A 25,761-nucleotide genomic window follows, 5' to 3' on the forward strand; every position below is an offset into this window, starting at 1 on the left:
TATATGAATGAAACTCCATGTAGAATAAAACTCATTAAAAGTGAATTAGTTACTTCTATTAAGCATAACGATAGAAATATGTGTTGAAATAGCATTGAGACCCCATATACTTCGCTTTGCGAAGTCTCTCTTTTCAAAGGTAGTCTTATTTTCCAGTAGTTTTTGTGTGTGTGTGTGTGTGTGTGTGTGTGTGTGTGTAAAATGAGAAAATATACAAAAATAAAAAATAAACAAACCTAATGCATCCAGAGCAATAGGTGTCAGCATAACGTTTGGAATAAATAAGTGACCACTAAATATAAATAAAAGCTTTCTGAGTGCACCTTTTTAGACTTTCAGTGGTTTGATATATTATGCAGTGCAGTTAAGGGCTGTTACAAAAGTTATAACTTTTGTTAAAAAAGAAAAAAGAAAAGAAAAAGGCAGGCCGTTGTAGATACATGCAAACCCCCTGAAACTCTTGAATAAAATTATGACCGGAGTAAAGATGCACTGACATCATCTTGGAAATGTTTGTTAAATATCTAATTCTTGGATTTTTACATTTGTTCTAATTTACTCGCAGTTCTTCCTCTGCTTCGAATAAACAATCATCTTAGTTAGGATATATGATGAGAAAAGAAATAGATGGATGTTACGCCTTTAAGAGTTAAGATATTTGAAACCTTGTTTGCGCAACAATCAGTGCAGCTCAGAGCCGCCAAAGTGTCTAGACTAGCACATGATGGTAGTCAGCCAATGGCTCCATCGCTCTCCTCGGGGGCCCTGTGTGTGCGCGCGCGTATGTGTGTGTGACGGGGGAGAGAAAAAAGGAAAAAGGCAGAGAAACGGAGAAAGAGAGAGAGATCTGGGTTGCAGTTTGACCAGGTCTGAACACGGAACCAAGAGCACACTATAAGTCCGCGGATTGTTCATTTTCTGACCCCGGCGCACGCACAAGGATATTTTTGGATCATAAAAAAAGAGTGCGCTGGAATAGTGGAAAACAATCGCAATGGTGAATTCTGTGAGGAATTGTGCGTGGATTTAATTCGCCGAGGAGCAGCTTCATTCATGTCACCAGACCCGCTGTTGAAGAGTGGGTTTGAACGTGTTTCAAAGTCCGAAAACATTTGAGAGCGTGCGACTAGTGTAGTTTTTCGCGTTGGATTTTGACAACAGATGTCTTTGGTGTTGTTTAAACCCATAGTGCATTTAAAATCTAAAAAGCATCGCACTGTAGCGCCACTTTCCAAACATTTTCACATGTAGGCTACTTGACAGCGTTCTTCTAAAATGAATGCGTTCCTGTGTAGCCTTGCGGGTGTTTGATGTTCTCAGTTTTTTAATGCAATATAACATTGTGCCTTCAAAACTAATGTTGTGGTTTTGCCACCAATATACGGTGCTCGGCTGTGCACGCGCTGCACGGCATTCGGCCAACATTAATGTTGCACGAGCTCAGAAATAGTTTCAAATCGCTAAGATCTGGACGTAAATAACTCATCTAGAGTTTCAAGTTGTCGTATGTTCAGGACGAAACGCTCAGGTCTTGTGCGGCGACTCTGGAGAAGCCGTTTGATTCCAGATAAAGAGGGGGGCGATGGATATGGCAAAAGCGGCGAGGGGTCTCGAGACGATCTGCTTGGCTCCAACCCAGAGAAAATTCCCAAGACGGAGTTCAGACCGATGACCCCGAGCGGGTCGCCTGGCGTGGACTATGGGGAAGTGTGTACGAGGAATCCCACTGCGAGCAGCGGTGGTGGCACCTCAGGGGGCGTCATGGACCAAGATGTGGGTACGGTGGGAAGCCCTCGGTCTGTGCAGGACAGCGATTGTAGAACAGTCACTTGCTGTTTATTTAAAGATCGGGACCATCATTCTGGGTCTAGAAGCCCGGAGCAAGGCTCGTGCCAGTTCGTGCTGAGGAACATTGGCTCTTCTAGGGACCCAGGTCCTCTTGAGAGCCAGGAGACGAAACCTCGCTCCGTCATGGAGCAGGAGCTCAAGACCGCCACCTATTCGCTATTAAAAAGGCTAAAGGAGAAAACCTTGGATACTTTGTTGGAAGCCGTGGAGTCCAAAGGAGGGATGCCGAGCGACTGTGTGATGGTATCGCGGACTGAGCTGCGGTTAGGCGGCCACTTGGCTCCTCCACAGCTGCTCATCTGTAAGCTTTACCGGTGGTCAGACCTGCAGCACACGGCCCAGCTTAAAGCGCTCTGTGAGTGCAAGAGCTTCGGAGCTCAGGACGGTCCGGTAGTGTGCTGCAATCCATATCATTATAGCCGACTCTGTGGGCCAGGTAAGCGAAAATCCCATTAACGGGTAGCCTAGCCTATGTCTAAAACCTGAACTGACTAGATTTTCTCATCATTAGCCTTCGCTTTCAACCTGCTGTTATGCCAAAGGGCTTTCCTCAGGGTTCCCCTAACAGATGCATTGAAGCTTTGTTGTTAAAGTGATTCATATACCACCAAATGCCATTGATAAAATGAGTGCAACAGCAAAGAAGAATTTCGCCTTGCTATTCAGTGTGAAAAGAAACGCTGTTAGTAAAATGCAAGCAATTACGTTTCAGTGCTTTAAATAGCTTATTAAGTACTGACAACAGTGACTTCAAAAGTAGCAGTTTGCACATTGTCCACAATGTAGCAGCCCTGTACTGTCCTGGTTTTATTTTCTGCTACATCATTTTCCATAAAAGTTGCATTGTATCAAGGAAAATACAAGCATAATAATTGCATGTAAAATGCATGACGTTTTTAAAATGTATTTTATGCAGGTTTCTGAATTGAAAGACAGTAGGTTATAGGTGTGACATTGATTAAATTAGGCTACTGCTTAGTTTATTAATTATCTGCTGGTAGCCGGCATGGGTTATGTATTCTCCAAATGACTGTATCTCAAATAGGCCAGTAGTATGGTTGAGACAGTCATTTTTATTTGATTTAGAAAATTTCATTAAAGTCTGATCTCATGTAAACACTGGCTGTGTGGCCTTAAAGATCTAAAATCCAAGTCCAAGCAATTTAAGGAACGCAAGTACATTTTCATTCCAATATTTTCCTAAGTCAAGTAATTAGCAATAGGCTATAATATAGCCATGCGCTGGCTACTTTCCTCTCACAAGGCTCACAATGACCAATACCTGTTAGTTTCTAAATTTCAGATGTTATTGTGATATGTTTAGTCTTAAACAACGCAAATGAGCAGATTAACTAGTTAAACCGCTCTTCACATGCTTCAAAATCCCACAGATTGATGGACTAACATAACGATTAGAATTCCTAGCATTCATATAATAGATTGACAATCATTTGTGGAGGACATTGGCAACCTGAGGCACTTGGCAAGCTATAAGTCAGTTTTTCCATAATAAATCCTTTCATATTAAGAGATAATTTTTAATCAAAGGCATCAAACTGACAATTACACTCTTTGCCCAGCGTTTTATTGGAGTTTCTCAGAGCAGAGACGCTTGAGGGAGACAGCAGCCCCTCTCTCTCCCCTCTGTTCTCTGTAGAGACACACATAGCTCACAGGCGCTCATGCGTGTCCCCATGAAGATGGTATTTCTTTCATGCGATTGAACAACAGAGCCCTCTCAATCTCCTAACTCCATCAATGGTTTTGACGGGGTTTCTCAAGGTTAATTTTCACAGACGACGTTAAAGAGAGAAATCCTATTGTTCAGACATTGCCCCATGTCTGTGAGTGCTTTTTTAATCACGTAAAACAGTGTTTTTTTTTTTTTTTTACTAATTGGTTTGTTTATGAATGTTTAGCGATAAATACTTTTATATAGCTTTTTTGTAGCTATAGATTAAGATTTTTTTGCAATGACTTATCGGTTTGAAATGATATCAGTTTCAAGTTGTGCTTTAAAAGTCACTTTTTTTCCCCCAAGGAGAACCCCTCATGCTATTTAGGTGAAGGAGTGGCGGTAATATACAGTTTGCATACAACTGGCGCCAGACTGACTCGCTGTGTATCTGAGTGACTGAGTTTAGGATCCTGGCAATTACTGCCGCCACTCTTAAAGAGACAGTCCACTTTATGCTTTTATTTTTTCCCCCATGACCAAGAGGCGAGGTCATTACTTGTCCAGAGACCTTTTCTTTTGTGCCTTCAAACTTTTAATGTTTTCCTTTATTACTAAACGAGTTTTTGCGTTTTGAAATTTAGAAAAAACTAATTATACTGGCTTATATACGTTATTTTTGTATTAGTCCATCACTGGTGTCAGTGTCATTAAATGGTGAATCACATATATAACCGCTTTTGTGTTTTATTCAGCTTCAGAAGAAATTTGCCTTGGAAAAAAATACAATTAAATATTTCTGTTTTCTTATTAATCCAAGGTGTTGTTGTTTTAATCTACTTTTTAAATGGTATATTTGGTGTTTTGTTAGTTTACACTGTACAGAAACTCAATAGAAAATTATTTGATATAAAGTACACTGAGCTGCTATTAAAAGATAAGTTTGTGCATTTTGAAGTAAACAAGCATTACCTACCTGTATAGGAAATAACCAGACCAAAATGGAATCTTTCTCCAGTGATTTTATTTATTTATTTTTTTGGAAAAAATAAAAGAAAAACTCATGGTGTTAATAATGGGAAAATATGTTAACCAGAACTAAGAGTAGTACGCTCTCATTGATATCTCAAATCAGTATTATATTAATACAAATATGAAACAACTGAATATGCAAGAAAGGAAATGTGTGGAACTTTGTAAATGGCTGGCATTTGGATTTTTCAGAAATCAGGCACTTTTAGTGCAGTTTAGTGTATACAGATAACATATGGACCTAAAGTATACATACATTTTCTAAAGTACTGTAAACAAGATTGTACATATCATTTACATTGTGTTTTGTCATTAATATATTGCTATTTTTGTGAGCCACAGACCCAACCTAGCCTGTCCAAATTAAATAATATATCTATACATAATTTCCCTTTTTTCTATTCCGATTGTAATCATACTGCTGTTATATTTTAGAGTCACCTCCTCCTCCATACTCAAGACTTTCCTCCAGCGAAGAACACAAGCCACTGGGTAAGTTTCACATACACACTCTAATTCTTAATTAAATATGTATTTATTTAAGATGTCATTGTAAATGATCATGTACATGCACATTCTGAGGGAACAGATGATGTGAGATCATTTACTTGCAAATTTAATAAAATAATCTGTGTAACCAAATAACCTGGCCAAAATAAGGCAGTGTCATCAGTTGGCACCCACTGGTTGAATCCCTGGCTTTACGGAGAGCCAAAGGGGAAGCAAAAAGTAGAACAACGTGAAGAATTTTAATGGTGGCAATTAGGCACAGTGACCAACTGAGAGCCAGTGGAGGCTGCAGCCAGTATCCGGTGGGCCCATTTTCAGCATGCCAATCTGGAGCCGGCCTGGGCTCGGCCCTGTCTGTTGTGAGGGGTGCTGGGGCCTGGCACTGGGCTGGGAAATCCTCTCAGTGCCATAGCTCAACATCGGGCACACTGCTGACAGGAGGTGGTACCATCTGGAACTGATGCTTTGGTGGTTTGCACCTCAGCCTGATAACTCATTTATTTGTTAGTAGGATTGGCTCAATATCAACATATCAGCTGTACCAATGAGATTTCACAATTCTATACAGCAGAGCAAAATGAGTTAATACGCTTTTATGTAAAAAAAAAAAAAAAAAAAAGGAAATAAACTAACATTCAGTGTTTGTAGTCCATAGGGTTTATTTAGAAAAAAAGTATCTTTTGTGCAGTTGTGCACCAAGGCTGCATTTATGCGAATAAAATAACTGTTTTCTGTTTTTGTCTGTTTTCAGTTTTTTAAAATGTTTATTCTGTCCTTTGATGGTAAAGGTGAATTTTCATTAGCCAACACACCAGTCTTCAGTGTCATATGGTCCTTCAGAAATCATTGTAATTTTCCAAATAGGTGCTCAAGAAACATTTAAAAATTAATATTTATGTTAAAACATTATATATATATATACATTTTTTAAGAATCAAAAGAAATAATTAGAAATAGAAATCATTTCTAAAACTGTAAATTAATAATTAATAATAAAAAGTATAAAAAAATCTTAATGACCCCAAACTTTTGAAGGGTAATGTAGGTATTTATATAATAGAAAACCATGGCATGTTGCTTGGTAGCTGTGCTTTTAACATTCCTAGTTGTATCATCAAATTAAAAAATGGATCAACAAACAAACTCTAACCAGAAGACCTCCTTTATCTCCTCAGATCTGTCAGATTCCACACTGTCTTACACTGAAACAGAGGCTGCCAGCTCGCCTAACGTCACCCAAGGGGAATTCTCAGGTGAGTTTAAAATATATCTGCTCTAAATTGTCGAGTTTCTGTGTTTTAATTCGGGCTGTTTGGAGTCTTCGTGTCAGCATGGCCTTTTATACCATTGTCAGACTTGTTGCTGTTTTTTCCAGTCCCGGAGAGCTCATGTGGTAACATCTTTGTTCAAACAAAGGCTACGTGCCTGTGATGATGACCTTGCACCACATATTGACTTTTTCCCCCTTTCTGCAAGTGAAAGCAGTGAGCATGCAGAGGGTGTTCCCTGTTAGTTGTCACACAAATCTCAGAGTTTGGCCATTCCAGTGACATAGTTTTATATCCGTTTTAAGGGCGAGGAAGGGGTTAAGTGCTCAGTAAAAGTCTAAAATGCAAAGAAAACAGCGAGGCATACCTTCTGCTGTCCTTAGTTCTGCGGGTTCCCTTGGAGTGTGTTTGAATAAATGATCAAACTTTACAGGTAATTTGGTTTTTATGTTGTGCTTTGCTCCTCCTCATTAAAGGCCATTAGGAGTGGAGAGAGTGCGGTGGAGATAAAGCTCTCATTGTGAGCCCAGCAGAGGTTCAGTGGGCCGTGTTGGCTGGCCATAGAGCCTGCCTCCCCTCCTCTGTTTTCTTTCAGAAATATTTGAGTGGGATCAAACTGTAATAAGATCCAAGCTCGCAGGGACACACACACTCAAGGCTAGCACAGCGAGTCACGTTATTTGCTCTGCACACAACGGTGCATAACAGAACACGCACACACAATTGCACATATCAGCCTTTACGGCTCTATCTTGACCGGAGTAGGCTTTTTTCCATTGCTGTGAAAGGGCCACACTAAGAGAAGAGAGGAGAAACTTGTGTCATGGTTTGAGTCGATGAAACACTCCTCTCTTATGGAATGAAATCAACATGCTTCTCTCATAAAACTGGAACCGCACCGTGCATGCATAGAATCGTGGCCGCAGAGACAGAAAGGCTAAGGCCTTGTTTTGCAGCGCTAGAAATAGCATTCAAAGAGAGCGGGTCAATCCACCCCCTTTCCCAGAAGGAGCTACCTGAGCTTGTGGCTTCATGCTCCCTGTCACCACCACTTCACAGGCTGGCGACACTCCTTGCGCAAACAAATGATGTTTCAAATGCTTGCTGAGATTTTTTTTTCTCTGGATTGGGTTCGTGTGAGCTGTGACTTGCTTGTAGGTTCATAATCGGGCCTTTTTAGCCTGCATGCAGGAGCATTTTTAACTAGATATATTTATTGTCATATATAGCATGCATATGGTGCCATACTGGTTATAAGCCAATTTATTTATTTTATCAATATTGGCGATATTTAAATTTTAATGCTCATTTCCCCTATTTTTGCATTTAGATCATTTAAAAAAAATGTTTAGTAACACTGTTAGATGTAATCTTTGGAAAATATTCCTTGTATAATATTGTGATGGCTAAATTCAGCAGTTGTAGAATTGAAAACTATTTCATCATCTAACACTTATTAAAAAAAAATTGTAACTCTTTTAAATGTAATTTTTGATAAATTTATGTTATTTTTTCATACTGTAAATTATATTACAATTAATTTATAGAGTAAAAAAAGTGTTAATATTTACATTTAATTCATTACAAAGTATACTAGTGTCTCCGTTGAATTGTTAAAATTCCATTGGTGACCCTCTCCAAATCACTAAACATAAGGTATGTAGATTTGCAGAGGGTCACCTATGGAATTTCATCCCTTTCCTTTATGCTACCTGTATAGCAAGAAAGAAAGGAAACAGAGCTAAAATTTAAAAGCGTATATACATATGGCCTTCCACCCACCCTGAGTCCCTTATCCCACCCCACCCACATACAGGAACTAGTAAAGCTCTTGAAAGTGAGGCCGGGGGGCCAAATGTGGGAGGGGGAGGAGATTGCAGCCCCCTGGGCAAGTGTAACTCCTGCTCTGAACACTCGTCCACTATGTTTGACAATAGCAACAGAACACATCTCAACGAGTCTGATGAAAACTCCCTGCCGCCCTAGGGTGAGATTTTAGAGAATCTGGCGTCTAGGTTTGAAAGACAGTCTGTGGATGCTTGAGATCTGAGGCTATTTATGTAATAAGTCTTTGATGTCTTGCTGCCTCAGTGAGTTTGTTTGAAGCACACTGCATTAAGATTTTCAGTTCAAATCTTTATTGAGTTTCTGTAAGCCTTTCTGCATGTATTTAGCATTTTGCATGTTTGTGCATGACGTTTTTTTTTTTGCACATGTTCTGGAATCTACAGAGCCCCGCACATGACATGCAGGAAAAAATTGTGGGCTAAATCGTGCGCACGATTTACTAATTCGTTCCCTCAATGTACTAAAACGTGCGCACGATTACTATAGCGTTCCCTCGATTTACTATTCCGTTCACTCGATTTATAAATTTTGCGCACGATTTAGCAATCGAGGGAACGCAATAGTAATAGTGCGCACGTTTTAGTATATTGAGGGAACGAATTGCTAAATCGTGCGCACTATTTATTTTATTTTTTCTTGCATGTCATGTGCAGGGCTCCGTAGGAATCCATGTGAATATTTGCATTTCTGTGTGTTTGTGTTGGTGTCTGAGATGTCTGCGCTCCCGTGTTTGGGTACATCTCTGTCTGTTTGTGTTGTTTGTGTCTGGATGTCTATAGTTCGGCGTTTCAGCCGCAGTTTTTTTGTTTAATAGCAACTGTGTTTGTCAGTTTACGTCTACACTGTGTCTACGCACAGCTATTGATTAAGTGTTCGCTGTATTCTCAAAGCATGGCTGTCGAAACATATGGTCTTGATGTGCTACATGTGTCTGTAAAAATGTGTGTGCGCGTGTGGTTCCAGTCACATTCTGTAGCTGTGACTGGGTTGTAATGCAGCCCACCTGTTTCCTCACTCCTTGTTGTGGCCGTGTGGAGATCAGAATTATGTTCTTTGAAGTAGATCTCATTGCTTCCTGTATAACTGCATGCATGTGATTTTGTGTTTCCTCTTTATATTGGGGTTTTTGTGATCTTTGTGGTTCGCAAGCCCCTGTATTGGGAGGTGGTCTCCTCATCCTCTGATGCTCACTGAGAATGTCAGCGTGATCATGAGGGTGGGCACAATTTTGTCAAGATTCATGAGGTTTAAATTTAATTGAATTGGATACACTCAGGATATTAAATTGGATTTTTTTGTTTTTAGTTCATACAAATTTTAAATAATTGTATTCTGGAAAAGTATTCTCCATAGTACTGGTCTATAAAATGAAAGCCAAATTAAAATTAATCTATTCTCATATATATATATATATATATATATATATATATATATATATATATATATATATATATATATATATATATATATATAACTTCTAATTTATTCTACTATATTCTACTCAAATTTTTGAATGCTGTTCTGCATCATATTTGCTAGTAATTCAGCAAGTGAATTGGAATTTAAAGATCTCAAGTGGATTCTGAATGATGCACATCCCTGCTGCTGAGCAGTAGAATTGTTTTTCCAGTGATTATTAGTCTCTATGATGAGGGATCTGACAGATGTGGAAGGCCGGCGGGGCCGAAAAACCAGTGGCTGTTTACAAATCATTCTCAGAACAGCCATAGATGTGCTACAGCTGAGAGATGCACCCTAATAAGCCCCCCTGGAATTTGTCACCATATGTGGAAAAGAAAGCAAATCCAAAGTTTTTTTTAATACGTGTACGTTCTTACTTTAAGACGTCACAATCACAGTGTGAATTTACCGTAGTTGTATCATCACTATGAGAGAGACCCCACGTCCCACTGAGGAGCCCTGTGGTGCCATTGTGTTTTGTATGTTGTGTTTATTTTTCCTTGAAAATGTAGGAAAGACAGTCGGATGGCTGTGTACGCAGGTTTGTCAATTGCTGTTTTGGCCTGAGGAGTAGGACAGGCTTAATCGGGTATAGTGGAATGGTTTTGTGATCTGTAATTGTACCTCTGGGTTCACTCCTGGTGCTTTGTGATGTTTACACTGCCCTCTTTGTTTTGGGGGAGTAGACCACAACCAGGTTGGCATCCCTATGTGCGACCTATCGGTGCTGTATGTCTTAAAAATGGAAAGCAGTGACAGTCTTATTCAACTGTACTGGACCAAACTGATCAGCATTGCGACTTTAAACCAAAGCTTTTTTTCCATCAACAGTGTTAGTGGTGTTGGTGTCCATTCTGGATCCTCTCTGACTCTGCTTTGCCCATTAGATCTGGTGGTTTTAATCAATAAACAGTTATCATCAGAATCCATGGTGTGGGATAATATCTTCAAGTATAGTTTTTAATTTAAGACCACATAAAAACGCAAAATTTAAATGGTGAAAAACTAGATCAATCCCATTATAGTCTATGTATGTGGCAAGGTGCTCATATATTGCACTAATTCCAAGACATTTATTTTTCCCCGTTTGAAATCATTTAAATTAGTTGAATATAAATTTAAATATGAAATCTTTCTAAATTTAAACAGTTGATAAACAAATATAATGTTCTGCATTGGTTTGCGAGTTGGTCATGTAGAAACACATTCAGTTATTATTGATTTCTCAGATCAACGGCAATGTGGGCAGATTCAGAGATCTACCGATCTGCACAGTTTCAGTGGAAAAAGGGTATGCATCATAAAGTATGAGAGGTGCTGAATCCGGTCCAAACAGGTAGCATTGCTTTCACAAAGATCCACTGGTTGATCACGGTATTGATAGTACAACGTCTTGTCTTTGTTTTCATAAAACTGCTCTTACAAGCCAGGGTGTGTTTTGTTTTGACTGATAGTCTGACACTAGCATAATCACATACTCTCCCTATCAGACAATCACAAACAGGCATGTTTTTATGTGATAAACTGGCAGCAGTACACACATGCCAGTCTGTCTAGGTCTGATCTGACCTCATTTCTGCAGTGCATGAAAAGGGCATCTGGACGCCCAACAATTAAACAAAGTAATCGAAGCATGTGACGTTGTGCTGATTACCACTGATTTGATTGCGTCCATAGATTCTGAAAACCCTTAAATAGGCATGTGATGTCTTCCCCTCAATTTATTAGCTGGCTCACAGATGCTTGAAAATATCTAGACAGTTTCGAATTCTTTTTTCGTTGTCAATCCTTAAATCTTTTATAACAGTTCTGTCATCTTTTATTTACCCTAATGTCATTCCAAACCTTTATGATTTAGAAGAACAAAACAAAAGGAGAAATTTGAAAGAATGTTTATGCTGATCTTTTCTATAAATTGAGATCATGACCAAGTACTGTCAAGCTACAAAAAAGCATCATGGAATTACCAGAAATATTGCCAAATAATGATGATTTATATTCCAAGTCTTCCGAAGCCAAACCAGTACTCTGTGTAGTTTAACATGTTAGGCAATCTTGCACTCTCAAATTTGATTTGCAATTCTGCATATACAAACCGGTGTTGTTACTTAAACTTAATATAAACCAAAATTAGAAGTTCTGCCTTAGAAACTAAATTAAAAAAAGTTTAGGTTTAAATACAAACAATAATAATAAAGTAGAATATAATCAATTGATCAATAAACTTTAGATTTTTTTTAAATATATATAAAATCGCCTAAATTAAAAAAATATAAAAGATCATTCAAAATATTAATAATTATATTAATAATACTAAACTAACATTGATTCAGACTTCCCAACACGTTCATTAAATGAGGGTGAATAAGTGATGACAATTTTTTTTTTAGTTTTGATTAAACTTTTCGTTTAAACCAGTGATCATGAACAGATCCTAGACATTTGATATTACGTACGCAATGCGAAGACTTTAACTACACTGTATTCTTTCTGTCGCTGAGGTAAACTAGGATCATGGAAGGGACATGAGCTGTATTACGTCATTTACAGCAGAACTACGAATAATGAGTTATGTAACTTTAAGAGTTTAAACAGCTCTGCATTGGGACCGTTTCAGTTTGAGCTATTCTTTTCCACTCTCTTTCCTAAAAACCCATGCCAGTCCATATTACAGAAGGACAGAACAGTCCCACACACACACATGCTGCCCTGCCGCTGTATCGGTGTTACTATGCCAGTGTAAAATGAGCCACAGTGGGGTGGACGGTGCAGGGGCCACCCTTTTGCCCTCCCCCCTCATATTCCCTCACCTCAGTATCTCTCCCTCTCTCGCTCTTTCCCTCCTTTTATCTTTTTTCTCCCTCTCCCTTATTCCCGTTGCCTGGCACAAGGGCCTCAGGTTTCCACCGCAGCCCTAGAGCCTGCCCACACTCCCCCAGGGCCCCAAGTGCTCCAGGATACGGGATGTGGAAATAATGTGACTGGAGTACTTCCACTCTGCCTCCAGAAAATCAGGTTCTGCAGATTGTTTATTTGAGGGGAAGGAGGCCTCAGCCAAACATCCTGTTTTAAAAAGCTTGCCTGGGTTTTGTAGCACAGGGGCTGCTCAACTACCCCTTTGACGGCAGGGGGAAGCTGAGGAATGTTGAAGAGAAGCCCAGCGGCCTGGAGGTGATGGGTTGGGATGTGCATTTGTATATGTGTGTGAGACTACATGTGTCTGTGTGGCATTCGTTTGATTTTAGTATTTTTTTTTTTTTTTTGACAGTGAGATGCACAGCATGTAAATATAACACAGGCGGTACTGTGCTGTCATGGCTATGCTATACAGCTCTCCTCGAGCGTGTGTTCCTGTCCTGAATGACCGACTTCCTCTTCCCCTTACATAACACACATAAACAAGGCAAACAAATGCTCATCAGCCAATAGCGGACAGCTGAATTAGTCACCCACCTCTATTGTATCTCACAACAGATTGAGATAAAGATATGCATATTTGTTTATGGTCATGCTGTTTATGTCTTGCTGAGACTGTCATGTTTTTGTCTTTGTCAGTAGGTTTACGTTTGTAAGTACATGCAGCTTGGCCTTCTCAATAAGGGGACTGGACTTGGATTTTAGGGATATTAGATGAAATTGTATTTTTTTTTCTCACCACATTGTTTGACCACAGTAACTATTTCAAGATGTGAAGCATTTTGGAAAAGCAGAAATTTTGTTTCTCCAAAGATTGTATTTGATGTATTGTTGTGATATCAGTCCCGTATTTCACAAAATCAATATATCACTAGTGGCAGTATGATAATAGCTCTTTCTTTAAAGTGAATGTGACATCAATTTCAGCCAGGCATATTCTTTTAGTCTAACGTGAATTTTGATCTACACATTGACAGAAAGCATCAAAATGCAGTCGCAGTATTTAATCGAGGGGTCATGTCATTTTATTTTATTTTCACAGGCTTACACTGTGACATGAAGCATGCTTATTTATTATCTAGTATATGTGACAACCAATGTGTTTGTCCATTTCAAAAGAGAGAAGAGTTTGTGTAAAATTGCAGACCATTCGTATAGGTAATCAATTCCTCACTGAGCCCACCCCACCCAGTAATGAGTGAGCGATCGAGTCCTGCAATGCGCTCTGGGAAGGCTGGGGTAGCCCATCTCTCCTCTCCCTCCACCCTGCACGCCGCTGTGCCTGCCTGCCTCCTCCAATAGAGCCATTCATTCAGTCCGGGCCACGGGGTTAGGGAAACAAATAAAGAGGCAGCCATGCCATTAAAAATGTATGGAATGTCCAACTGTTAGTTTAGTGTTTTAGCGAGCCTCCTCTCAAGGCTGTGTAAGGGGGAACAATACTCTGTTCAGTGCTTTCGGTCTCAGCTGGCCTGTGCCCAGAGGGTAGCCAGCAAAAAGGTGGCACTAGTAGATGCAAAAGCCGGTTTTGTTTTCGGACCAGTTTAGAATCCACGTTAATAATAAATTGTTGCGCCTGGCACTGGGATGGACAAGCAGTGATTTAGGCCTGCGGTTTGATTGCCTAACTAAAATAAAATAAAGAATGTTTTCCCCCTTCCTCCCCAGAGGAACATTGACAGTTGTGAGGGACCTATGGCAGTCAGTATTTTTAAAACTGGGAGAGCCAACGCATTCCTCTGGCCTTCAGAATGCACTGTGTGGATTAACTGCAGGGGCCCATGGAGTCTAACATCCTCACGTTAACCTTCATTAAGAGAGAGACACAGAGTGTGCATGGAGAAATGGACACAATGTGTGGGGCATATTACTCTTTATATCTTTAGTTCATTCGAATTTACTCACCTTCATTCTTTCTTTGAGATGTCCAGGTTTATTATTTCTTTCAGTTTTGTGTACATCTAGGTGTGAGTACCTTTATGATGCAATGTTATTCTGGATACGCTGAATACATTTGTCACAAATCATTTTTCAAAACTTTTTAAAGTGTAATTTCTCAATTTAATGTGTAATTTCTCAATTTCTTTCTTTCTTTTTTTCTTTCTTTCCACAAGTTTGGCCAAGTGGTGATGATGTTCTCTTGTTTTAGAAACGGGTGCTACAATCATAAGGGTTGAAGGCAGTGCACACTTGTCAGGCTAAATCATATTGGCACTGGCATATTTTCGGATTTTTCCAGAACTCTGAGGAGAGTTGTTTTTTTCCCCCTTGTGTTTGCTTCTTAAAATTATGGAAATATTATTCAGAATAACCGAGCAGGATACACATGTCTGTCAGAGGGAGCTGAGCTCACAAAGGGGGACTTCTGTTATACTCTTAAAGAAGTCAAGCGATGGAGTTCAATGCCTCTTATCTAGAATGAACTATATATATATATATATATATATATATATATATATATATATATATAAACTGCAAAAATATTTTCTCAATTCATTTGACATTGGCAGGTGTGACATGCAATTAACTTTTGACTCTTACACTCTTACAAAATATTTCACCAAGTAGTACCCAGTAATATTGCAAAATAGGCAAATTATTGTAGTGACTAAAGGAGAAGCCGTCTGTTATTCTTAACATTTAGGAGTCCTTGATCCTCACACTAATGACTGCAAAACAGATAAGAAAAGAGAGATAGAGATATAGCAAGAGAGACAGGCCTGGCGATCAAACTGCAATCACTCACTCTTTCACTCACTTAGCCGCAGCACGTTCTCTGATGTGATTAGTGGTATGACGAAGCACACTGTACCTGTTTTAGTTTGCCCTGTTGGTCAATCTAAGCGCGGAACAAAAGACTCCCTCAGAGACACAAAACGGGATTTGTGAGCACCAGAGAGCAAGAGGAACACTAAGTTGATCTGCACTAACTGGACGTATTTGCTCTGTGCCCAGAGTTTGGTCTCTCTTTATAAATGCAATTACAGTCCTCAATGGGGAGTTCATGCCATACCTCAGTGGCCCTTATTGAGGACTTGGGAAACACCACAGCAAACAAGCCTATTTACTTCTGCTTATTGTGGGGTATTTCATGGATTTTAGTGGTATTTTGAGGTAAACATGTCTGGGGGGAGTGTCTATTAAAGTATAGGATACTGGTATGCCTCAAGGCTATGCCATTGGTGCTTGGCTATTTCAGTCTTTCTGTGTCTTTGTTTTTCTTACTTAGTCTCTTTCTTACCTACTAAGCTGTTCTAAACTAAGTTTGTTTTATGTAGATAATTATATCTTAATTATTTTCATTTAGATTATATTTGATACATTAATATTTTTGTTCTTAAAAGACACTGTTATGAAGTAGAATCAAATAAAAAAATAGTTTGTCTTATAAAAATAAATGATTCACTTATTAAACAACACTGTGATAAACACCAATATTTAGCCTACTTATTTAGTATTTATAAAACGCTTAATATATTTAAGAAGTAACATTAAAACCTGTTAATATAACATTGATCTATATATTGCCAAGCCCTAGAGCATTAAACTGTCTCTTCGTCCATGCTGACAGATTTGATATCTCACAAAGTATTCGAAGTGCTCGCTTGTGCATTTTTAATGGGGTAACATAAACAATTTGCTTTGTTTTAGAAAGCAGCTGTGTAGCTACCCAGCAATTGCATGACTTCAAGCTTTTGTGACTGAAACAGAAGGCGAAGACGGCATGGCTGTCAGGATGCATTCACTTGAGTGTTTATGATCCACTGGGCCGATCAATAGCACGCCATCATCTGAGCTGAGTATGTGTCCATCACCTTGCAGATGAGCTGTATCCAAATACACAGCTTTCACCTTAAATTAACCTGAGCTCAAGAACTGTCTCAACCACTGGCCTGGCTCCCTGCTCTGAAACCATACCTGCTGTGTAACATTCAGCTGCCAGAGCCCATTTTCCATTAATGTAAGGCTAATATCTTTTATGACAGTAATATTTGCGGTGATCAAAGTCTGGATTTCTGATAAGTTACACTTAACAGAACATAATCACTTGATTTGTATTTTTTTCTATCTTTATTCATTGAATAGCAATAAGGATGGCACTTAAAAGAGGGAAAATTAACAGGACTATCATTTGCCCATTTTGTCCATGAACACACATGCACATGTAAGAGATATTAATTTTTTTATATTTTGATCCAGTGAAAATATAGGCAGAGAAATCCATATTGTTTTAAAGAGTTGTTTTTAACAGTTTGGTGTAACTTGGTAATTATTTAATTATTAACTGCAAGATTTTGGAATGTCCCCATAATGAGTGTACTGTAATTTGCTTTGGATAAAAGTGTTGACTAAATGACAGATAAGTACTTAGTGAAAGGGTTTCAGAGTTCATCAGATCTTTATGGCATAAGTAATGGATATTTTCATGGCTTCTTAAATACTATGCAGTCACCTGTAATCTGCTTTTGCACCTTGAAACACACTCAAACACAAACCAATAATCTATCCCACACTCCCATATGGAAGCAGGAGCAGGGTGAGGTTGCAAGCGAGCAGTAGATGGTCTGTATTTCTGGGAGTTTGTCCTTCACACTGCCCCGTCTGTTCTCATGGTAAAGGAATTTGGTTTGGATCCCCCAGTCCTTTTGGCTAAGTCTCACCTGTGGAGATCAGTACACAGATCTGTGGGTCTTCGCACCGTTTGACTCTGCTGTGGAAATCACGGCAGAGGCCCAGTGATCTGACCTGGGGAGACCACATACTCGTTCATTTGTTGCTCTGGGCTCAGATGGCCCATGTGTTGAAATGTCAACACTAGTGAGTGTTAAGAAATCCAGAGAGGCAGGGCAGCAGCGGCCGTCAGTGAATCTGACTAGCTAAGCTGTGCTTTATATGGGTCTGGTGTGAATCTTACGCACATTTGACCAAGTCGTCATTAACACTATAGAGCCATAGTGAAGGGATTAAAATACACACTTGCCATTTGCATTGCAATCTGCGTGCACTCTGTAAATTCAGGCTGTGAATTGTTTATCTGTATTTTCATTAAAGATTGCATAGCCCCATTTTGGCCTAAATATAAAGCTGCAGAAGTCATTGAATAAATAATGATAATTGTGGTTGCAACCATGAACTAAATGACGTTTACAGTATTTCATTTATGTCTAGTCCTGTTGTGTCACAGTTGTTGTTTTTTGGAGCTGAGTGTTGCAACCTATGACAGAAAATAGTTATATTTTATATATATATATATATATATATATATATATATATATATATATATATATAGCATGATTCTATTGCTTTTACTTCTGCCGCCTTTGATATGTTAGTCTCATCACTTTTAACAGCCCAGCAATGGTATTAAGGAGCCTGAGAAAACTGTAAAACCTTTAAAATGTATGAACTGAAGGGAAGAAAAGGAGAGCGAGAAAGAAACCCATCTGTGTGAGAGTGCCGCCATAGTTTGTGCGTCTGGCTGATAAAGCAGTCTTTGATGGCAGAGATAGTACAGACGCCAGCCTAAATGTGGCCCGTTAGTGTGTTGTAAGTCGCCCTGTAGTGATAGTTGTCTAAAAAATCAGAGCTGGACCAAAGAGAGGCCGGAGGGAGCAACTTTAATTCCAGCTTCCCTCTCTGATCCTAGTGAGAAGAAGAATGCTCAGGCCTGTCAAGAGTGGCATCAAAAGATGAATTCTGTCCATCATAAAACTTCACTGTGCTCTCTCGATCTGTTTCTCCTGCTCACATAAACACTCTCTGTCCTTCTCCCCCTCTGCCTGTCAGTGCAGTGGTACAGTCTAATAGCTGGAGGGAATCTAATCCTTGGCACAGGATAAGAGACTCAGACTCCCCCTCCATTCCCTCCCTCTCCATCTCTCTCTCTCTCTCGCTCGCTCTCAGTTCAGTTCAATTCAAGAAAGCTTCGCTGCCATGAATGTTAGGATCACATTATTTCCAAAGCAACAGTCTCAACATTTCTCTCTCTCTCTCTCTCTCTCTCTTGTCTCTTTCCCTTGCTGGTTAAAGGGTCTGGCAAGAGTGCTGTGGAGGAATGAGTTCATCTTTTCAGAATTCCCTGGATTAGAGGGGATGAAAAAGACAGGGATGTGGGCCTGTAGTTTGGTGGGAAGAGATGACAAGCTGCTGTTTTTCCTCTCGATCTTTCTCTCGCTTTGGATCTGCCCAGAGCTCTATGGACGTGTGTTTACCCCGAGGCGGTTCCTTTCTTGACTTTTCTCCTCCCTGCATGGTGCTTTTAAAAGCATTAGTGGATAATCACATAGCATCGCCATTGAAATCAACCCCCTTTTGTGTACTTCAAGTTAATTACCTCCAACTCACCCCAAATGAATTTATTTTTTTGGGGTGTGGTGGAGTGTGTGTGTGAGCATATCCTCCAAATCTCTTTTTCTTGTAGTTGTTCCACCTCACATGAAGTCTCGCTCCTGTGCATCTGCAAAAATGTAACGCGAGACATTGTTTGAAATACAATATGATCAATGTATGGTCCACATTTTTTCATGCATAATTCATTTTATACCATTCCTGTTGTCTTTGCTTATAATGCACTGCCTAAACAAAATGGGTAAAATACATGAAACAGCTTAACACTAAGTTAACAACACTTTTTTTATGTTAATATATTTTATATTGTCATTTATTGAAAATTTTTAGTAGCCATTTCATTTAAGTCTTCAGTGTCACAATCATACTAATCTAAAAAAAAACTTTCTTACTATTATTGATATTTAAAACATCTGAGCTGCTTAATTTTTTAAGACCAAAACCAGCTTTGAACGCTAGAGGTACAGGACTTTTAAAACAGGACTGAAAACAGTCAAATTAAATTATAAAAACGATATTTTGCCCCATTCAAACATTGTAAAATAGTTCATATACACACGACTGTGACTGTAAATCAGCTGAATCCTTGCACTGTTGCTTGACAGCCGTAAACAACCACACAATTGTTCTTAACAACACCCCTTAATAGCACGCTATTCCTCGTCTTGACTTGTCTGGGGAACATCCAACTCTCTATTTTTCCCATTACTCTACGTTTCTTCATTGCACGTGTAAATAACCTAAAATGGTCCTGCCCACTAATGGCCACACAATGTATATATATCACAAATCCGTCCAGTCCAACATAGACTGTTTTGTCCTTTGATGTGAATGTGACCGTCTGGCCTGGAAACGGACTGTGAGTTGCATGTTTACCTTACTGATCGAGTAGCACATCCACCAGAGCTCTGAATTTCAAAGGAAATACCTTTGTGGCTGTCTAGCTGAGCGTGTGTGCATGTTTTTTTTTTTCATTTCAAGCTTTGTAAAAGGGGCTAGTATTAAAACTGAAAACAAATTAGGGACTAAATAAAAGACTTCAGCCTTCTGACAAAGTAACCTTTAGTCTCACAGCCTCCTTAAGCTCTTACTTTGTAAGTCAACAAGGCCCTCGCCATTGTTTGAACTCAGCTGGCCATGTTTGCTTTCATTTGAGCGGTTTACTACTCTAATATAATCTTTTCCTCGAGCAAGTGGTGCATTTTTGACCAGTTTTGCACCAGCATGTTTGTGAATCTTTGTGTTTTTTCAGTCGTTCTGTCTGAGCTCGGGAAGGGGTCAGACGCAGTCATCCCCTTGGAGCCGCTGACAGCGTGTGTCTCCGAGGAGATTGACACCGACGGAGACAGTTTTGAGAATATAATAACATACTCTACCTTTCTAATGGGTAAACTGAGCTGTTGAAAGGTGCTGGGGTTAAACGAACGCAGAGAAGCATAATTGCTCCCAGCTTTTGTCTTCCACCCCTCATGAAGTGTGTCCTGGTGCCTCGAAAGAGAGAGAAACACTAAAGAATTCTGAGGCGTTCTCACTTTAGTTAGCACTTTGTCTGCCGTTATTATCTGTACTCAAAGTGATGGGCCCACAGAGCTTAATTGTCGTTAACTAACACTAAACTGTTGCTGAGTCATGAAGGTACAGGAGTTTAGATGTCCACCGCCTTTGAACTAACACCTACTCTCTGCAGTCGATAGCCTAAATGAGGTTTATTATACTAAAGTACCATCATTGGCTGTGATTAGCGCCGCAGTGCCGTCCGTCTGTCTGTCTTCCCTGGTCTGAGTAAGACTGCATTTCCAGCTCTGGCGGCTTGTCAGAGGCTCTTCACAGCTTCATGAGTGAGGCCTCCAGGGAAGGGGAAGACAGGAACTCTGTATCCTGCTTGTTGTGCGCTTGCTGATGTGCATTTTCCAGCCCCTACCTGAACACATGCATGCACACACAAACACTGCCACGCAGTGGGCCGAATCTGTTTCTTGAGTTGGAGTGCGCAGGTAAATGGCTCGATGAAGCACAGGATGATGCAGAGATGACAGACATTGTGCAATATTAATATTTAGCAAGGAAAACTGTCTAATGGCTGCTTGAGTAGTTTTGTTATATTGTGCATCATCAGTGTTGGGGTAAGTTACTTTAAAAGTAATGTATTACGATATTGCGTTACTCCCTAAAACAGTAAGTAATTACATTACTTAGTTACTTTTTATGCAAAGTAAAAAGTTACATTACTTTTGTATTACTTTTTGTATTAAATTTGAAAATGAAGTATGGGTTAGGGTTAGGGTTAGGGTTAGGTGTAGGTAGCACTTTATTGTCACAAGAAGTCAGCATTCTTTTAAGAATTTTAGTCAAACTTATAATTTAAACTCAATACTTTATTATAGCATACAGTTTTATAATGCATTACAGTAGTGAGGTGCAGATATTTGCCACTATTTGCAATAAGTAGTCTAAATAGCAGAAAATCCTGCTATTTTTACATAGTGTAAATAGAAGCTATGGCTGTTTGCACTTAGTGTAAATATAGTATTACTAAGAAAATGTTATTTTCACTTAGTGTAAATAGCATCTAATTTCTATTTACACTTAGTGTAAATATCATCTGTCGCTCTTTAAACAGTGCAAATAGCCAATGCCTATATTTTATTAAGAAAATGTATACAATAATAAATCATAAAATATCTAAACCTATTTAATTATCTACTTTACATACATACATTTTTAATTAGTTTTAGATGTTTTATTATGTTTTCTTCAGTACAAAATATACACATTTATATGTTGTAATTTATATAATGTTATAAGTTATAATTTACATATAACAAAATAAATGCAATATATTAAATTGGTAAATGTAAACAGAAAATTGCCAGTATTATTAGAAAAAAAATTAATAATCCGGTTGAGTAAGTTTAAGTAAAGACTTAATGTATTGTTTTATGGGTGTAAAATGAACCTAATAAATAAAAACTACTTGATGTAAATGTATTCATGTTTTGCAAATTGGTCACTAGCTGGACATATTCCAAAATTCTGCTAAATGCATAAATTTAATTGCAGAAAACATTTTGAACATCAAGCAGATTTGAACACGGGTAGGTGATTTGTAGCTGGTCCAGGATGGTCTGTCAGCTTTGACCAACTAGAAAGCATCTACCATGTTCCAATCTTAGACTGGATTTTTCAGCAGGGAGTGTAAAGGAAGAGTAAATCTGCAAAACAAAGAGATGGCACTTGGCTGAATTTGAGTTCTAAGATTCTAATGAGTTTGCCCGATTACTTCTCTTCCTTCCCTGTCTCCTTTTCCACTGACACACACTCACACGGCACCGCTCAGGCGAGAACAGCCAAAATACACACTCCTCTCTCAAACACAAACATTGGCTGATATTCTCTTTAGCTCTAATATACTTAAAACACATGAACACACATGCACAACACCCTCAGGAAAAGGGCTGGTCTCTGGGCTGAGAAATGTTAGCTCCCAAGCTAAACATTAAATAGATTATTAACCTTTCATCTTTGCACCTCTGTTTAAACCCACAGAACAGGCAGCGCAGACTCAACCACCCCCTTTCTGTCTCCCTCTCCCTCAGGCTCACATTAAAATGGGGGGCATTAATCATATCACAGCACTTCTATGTTAGACGGCCATGTGAAACTTCCTGCCGCATTGTTTCATTTTCTGCATCTCATTGATTTAGGTATAAGTTCAAATTCAGCCCTGATTAGGCAGCAGAGCTGGAAGCATGTCTTCCTGTATCCTTTCCATTGACCTAACATAAAGCCATGTTTTAACATGATTTATGATTTATTCACACCATTCTCCATGAAGTGTTTTTGGATGAAAACGGCCAGCGCAATGGTTTCATTAGACCATTCCGGCAGAAAAACCACCTTGCAAGAGGATGTAATGTTAACACGCAGGAGCCCAGCACAAGGGGCCATTTCATTAAAGAGAAGTGTGTTTCAGAAATTGGTCCTGATTCCTCACATATAAACAGTTGTGCTTGACTGGGCAGTAGTTGTCCTATAATACATTTCTTTCTTTTATTTATTTTGTGTTCATGAGTTTTTGTGTTTGTGTTGATCGTCTATCTTGGCACTGGTTAAAGGATAGCTCATCCAACAACGCAAATTCTATCAATATTTATTCCTTTTCAACCTGATAAACACAGAATACAAAATTAGACCTTTGAAGAATCGTTTTGCACTTCTATTCTGTACAACAAATAGGTTCATACTGACCCTATAGGACTTTTAAAATATATTCCTAGTTTTCAAATGCCTTGCAATTTCTCTGTTTGAGTAGCATACAAACATTTTTTCAAAGTCTTTTATTTATTTTTTTTTTTTACCAAAGTAAATTTTTTACTTATTCAGGCTGTCAAATTAGGGTGAATAAGTGATGTCAAAAGTTTCATTTTTTAATGACCTGGGCATTTGTTCAACCCTGAATGAACAGATCTGGCCCTTAAATTCTCCCTGCCAATAGCCTCTCAGGAGCGAAATAATGGCATCACTCAATGTGCAAGTTAATCTGAGCTGATAGCATGAAGCCTGAGGGGTCAGGGGTTCACAAAATTGTGCTAAATTGTTAGGGAGCTGAAAGCTGTCCCCAGGCCCACAGCAGGAGTTGGCAGGGAGGGGACGCTCCCTCTCCACCCAAGCCATCACCACCATCACCCACCCACAGGAATGTTGAGGAGTATAGAGAAGGGGGAGGGAGTTGTCGCCGGATATGAGCTCATAGCTTTTCCATATCCCCCTTCCACAAATGCTTTCTCCCCGGATCAAGAAAGAGTGGGCAGAAATGCACACAATGTGTGGCGCATTGTACTTGGAAACGTTTAAGAGTGTGTGTGGCTGAGATAGACACGTATTGAGGGAGCTGTAACTCACTCAGGGTTTAGCTCCAAATGGAAGTCTGCAGACAGACTCCTAAGCCATGAAAGTGAATTAAATGAGCTGATTTAAAGGGTGTTTGGCTGCTCTCTATAATGTGTGCATTGCAGGTATGCATGTGTTTTGGAGCATCAAATCTTCAACTGAAGTATTTTTTAATGTCAAATTAAAAATGTAATTTTGGTTTGTGGGCAATTTTTTTTTTTCTTAATTTCCCACCCTCAGCTGTGCTTTTGCATTCAGTATACAAGTAAACAACTAATGAATTAAGTTTTGAAGTAGCGCCCTCTTGAGGTAGCACATGTCAGTGCAGCATTCAACTCCACATAATAAACCATCTTTTGGCCAGTAAATGTTTTAATTTTATCTGCTTGTATTTTTTACTAACAGACCCATTCTATTTTGTTGTTTCAGATGCCAGTCTGTCACCTGACGCCCCCAAGCAGAGTCACTGGTGTAACGTGGCATACTGGGAGCATCGGACACGAGTGGGCCGCCTCTACACGGTGTATCAGCCCGCTGTCAGCATTTTCTATGACCTACCTCAAGGCACGGGCTTCTGCCTCGGCCAGCTGAGCCTGGACCAGCGTAGCAGCACTGTGCAGCGGACGCGCAGCAAGATCGGCTATGGCTTGCTCCTCAGCAAAGAGCCAGACGGAGTCTGGGCCTACAACCGCAGCCAGCACCCAATCTTCGTCAACTCACCTACTCTGGACGTACCGGGGAGCCGTAGTTTGGTGGTGCGCAAGGTGATGCCCGGCTACTCCATCAAAGTGTTTGACTACGAACGCTCGTCCATGCTCAGGCATGGGGCCGAGTCCGAGCTGCTAGACGGACCGTATGACCCGAACAGTGTGCGCATTAGCTTCGCGAAAGGCTGGGGCCCTTGTTACTCCCGCCAGTTCATCACTTCCTGCCCGTGCTGGCTCGAGATCCTCCTCAACAACCACAGATAACACATACACACATGGACTCAATAGTGTTGAGAGACTTTTGGACTCCACAGACTATCCCAAATATCATCTACTTAGATTTAATATAAAGTTTTATATATTATAAGAAATATATATTATACTTGTAAATACTGGAGTCATTTTTACGATGTAATTATTTATGTATGGTGCAATGTGTACATGGACAAGAGGAAAAAAACGGGAAACGCACTTTGGCTTATATATTATATATATAAATATCTATAAAGATAAAGAATCTTTCAATACCAATTTGAAAAATTATACAGCAAAAAAAGGAAAAGCCTGGTTTTGGTGTATAGTTTTCATATACTATTAATATCCAGATGAAAAGCTAACACCGTTCACACATTGATAATAAAGTATTCGCATAATATTGCCATGCTTTCTCTCTCACTTACTCTTTTTTTTACCCATAAAAATATTTGCTTCTAAATGCTTATTTTAACATGAAAAAGAAGCTAATGTGAATGGAATAAAAGGGGTTTTCACAGCGATATCATTTTGGTTTCTTCAAAGCACATTTAATATGTTTCAAAGAACCTTTTTTTCTTAGTGTGAAAAAATGGATACTGAAGGTTCTTCGTAGAACCATAGATGCCAATAAATAACATTTATTTTTAAGTGTAAACTATCAACTTCATCTGATATAAGGCTTTGTGTCTTATTGCATCCTCAATTATATACAGTGCGAGCCAGGGCTTAAAGCGGGCCGGGCGGGGCTCATAGCCCCGGGCCAGTGGCACCGAGGCCAGAATAGCGCAGGGTTTCCACAGTGGAGCTTGAAGCAACGCTGCACGTCACTAAAACACGCCCTTTACACGCCTCTCAGAACAACGTCATGCAACCTCAAAATTTCACCAACAAAGAGAAGTTATCAGAAAACTAAGAAATAAGTCACTGGAACATGCGCGATCACAAAACGAAGATGATAAAAGCGGCCGTTTGTTTGCATTCTTTGTTATATATTCAAATTCAA

The 25,761-nt window shown here is 39.3% G+C and overlaps 1 protein-coding gene across 1 annotated transcript; it reads left to right on the plus strand.

Annotated features, from left to right (window-relative positions):
* The first annotated feature begins 775 nt into the window (after positions 1-775).
* On the plus strand, positions 776-25,166 carry smad6b (SMAD family member 6b). Its single transcript, XM_026287471.1, has 4 exons — positions 776-2,284; positions 4,991-5,047; positions 6,241-6,318; positions 24,226-25,166. Exons 1-4 carry the CDS (start codon positions 1,507-1,509, stop codon positions 24,765-24,767), a joined length of 1,455 nt encoding a protein of 484 aa, XP_026143256.1. The 5' UTR covers positions 776-1,506; the 3' UTR covers positions 24,768-25,166.
* Positions 25,167-25,761: the final 595 nt, after the last annotated feature.

Source organism: Carassius auratus, chromosome 18, assembly GCF_003368295.1.
Source record: "Carassius auratus strain Wakin chromosome 18, ASM336829v1, whole genome shotgun sequence".
Taxonomy (NCBI): Eukaryota; Metazoa; Chordata; class Actinopteri; order Cypriniformes; family Cyprinidae; genus Carassius; species Carassius auratus.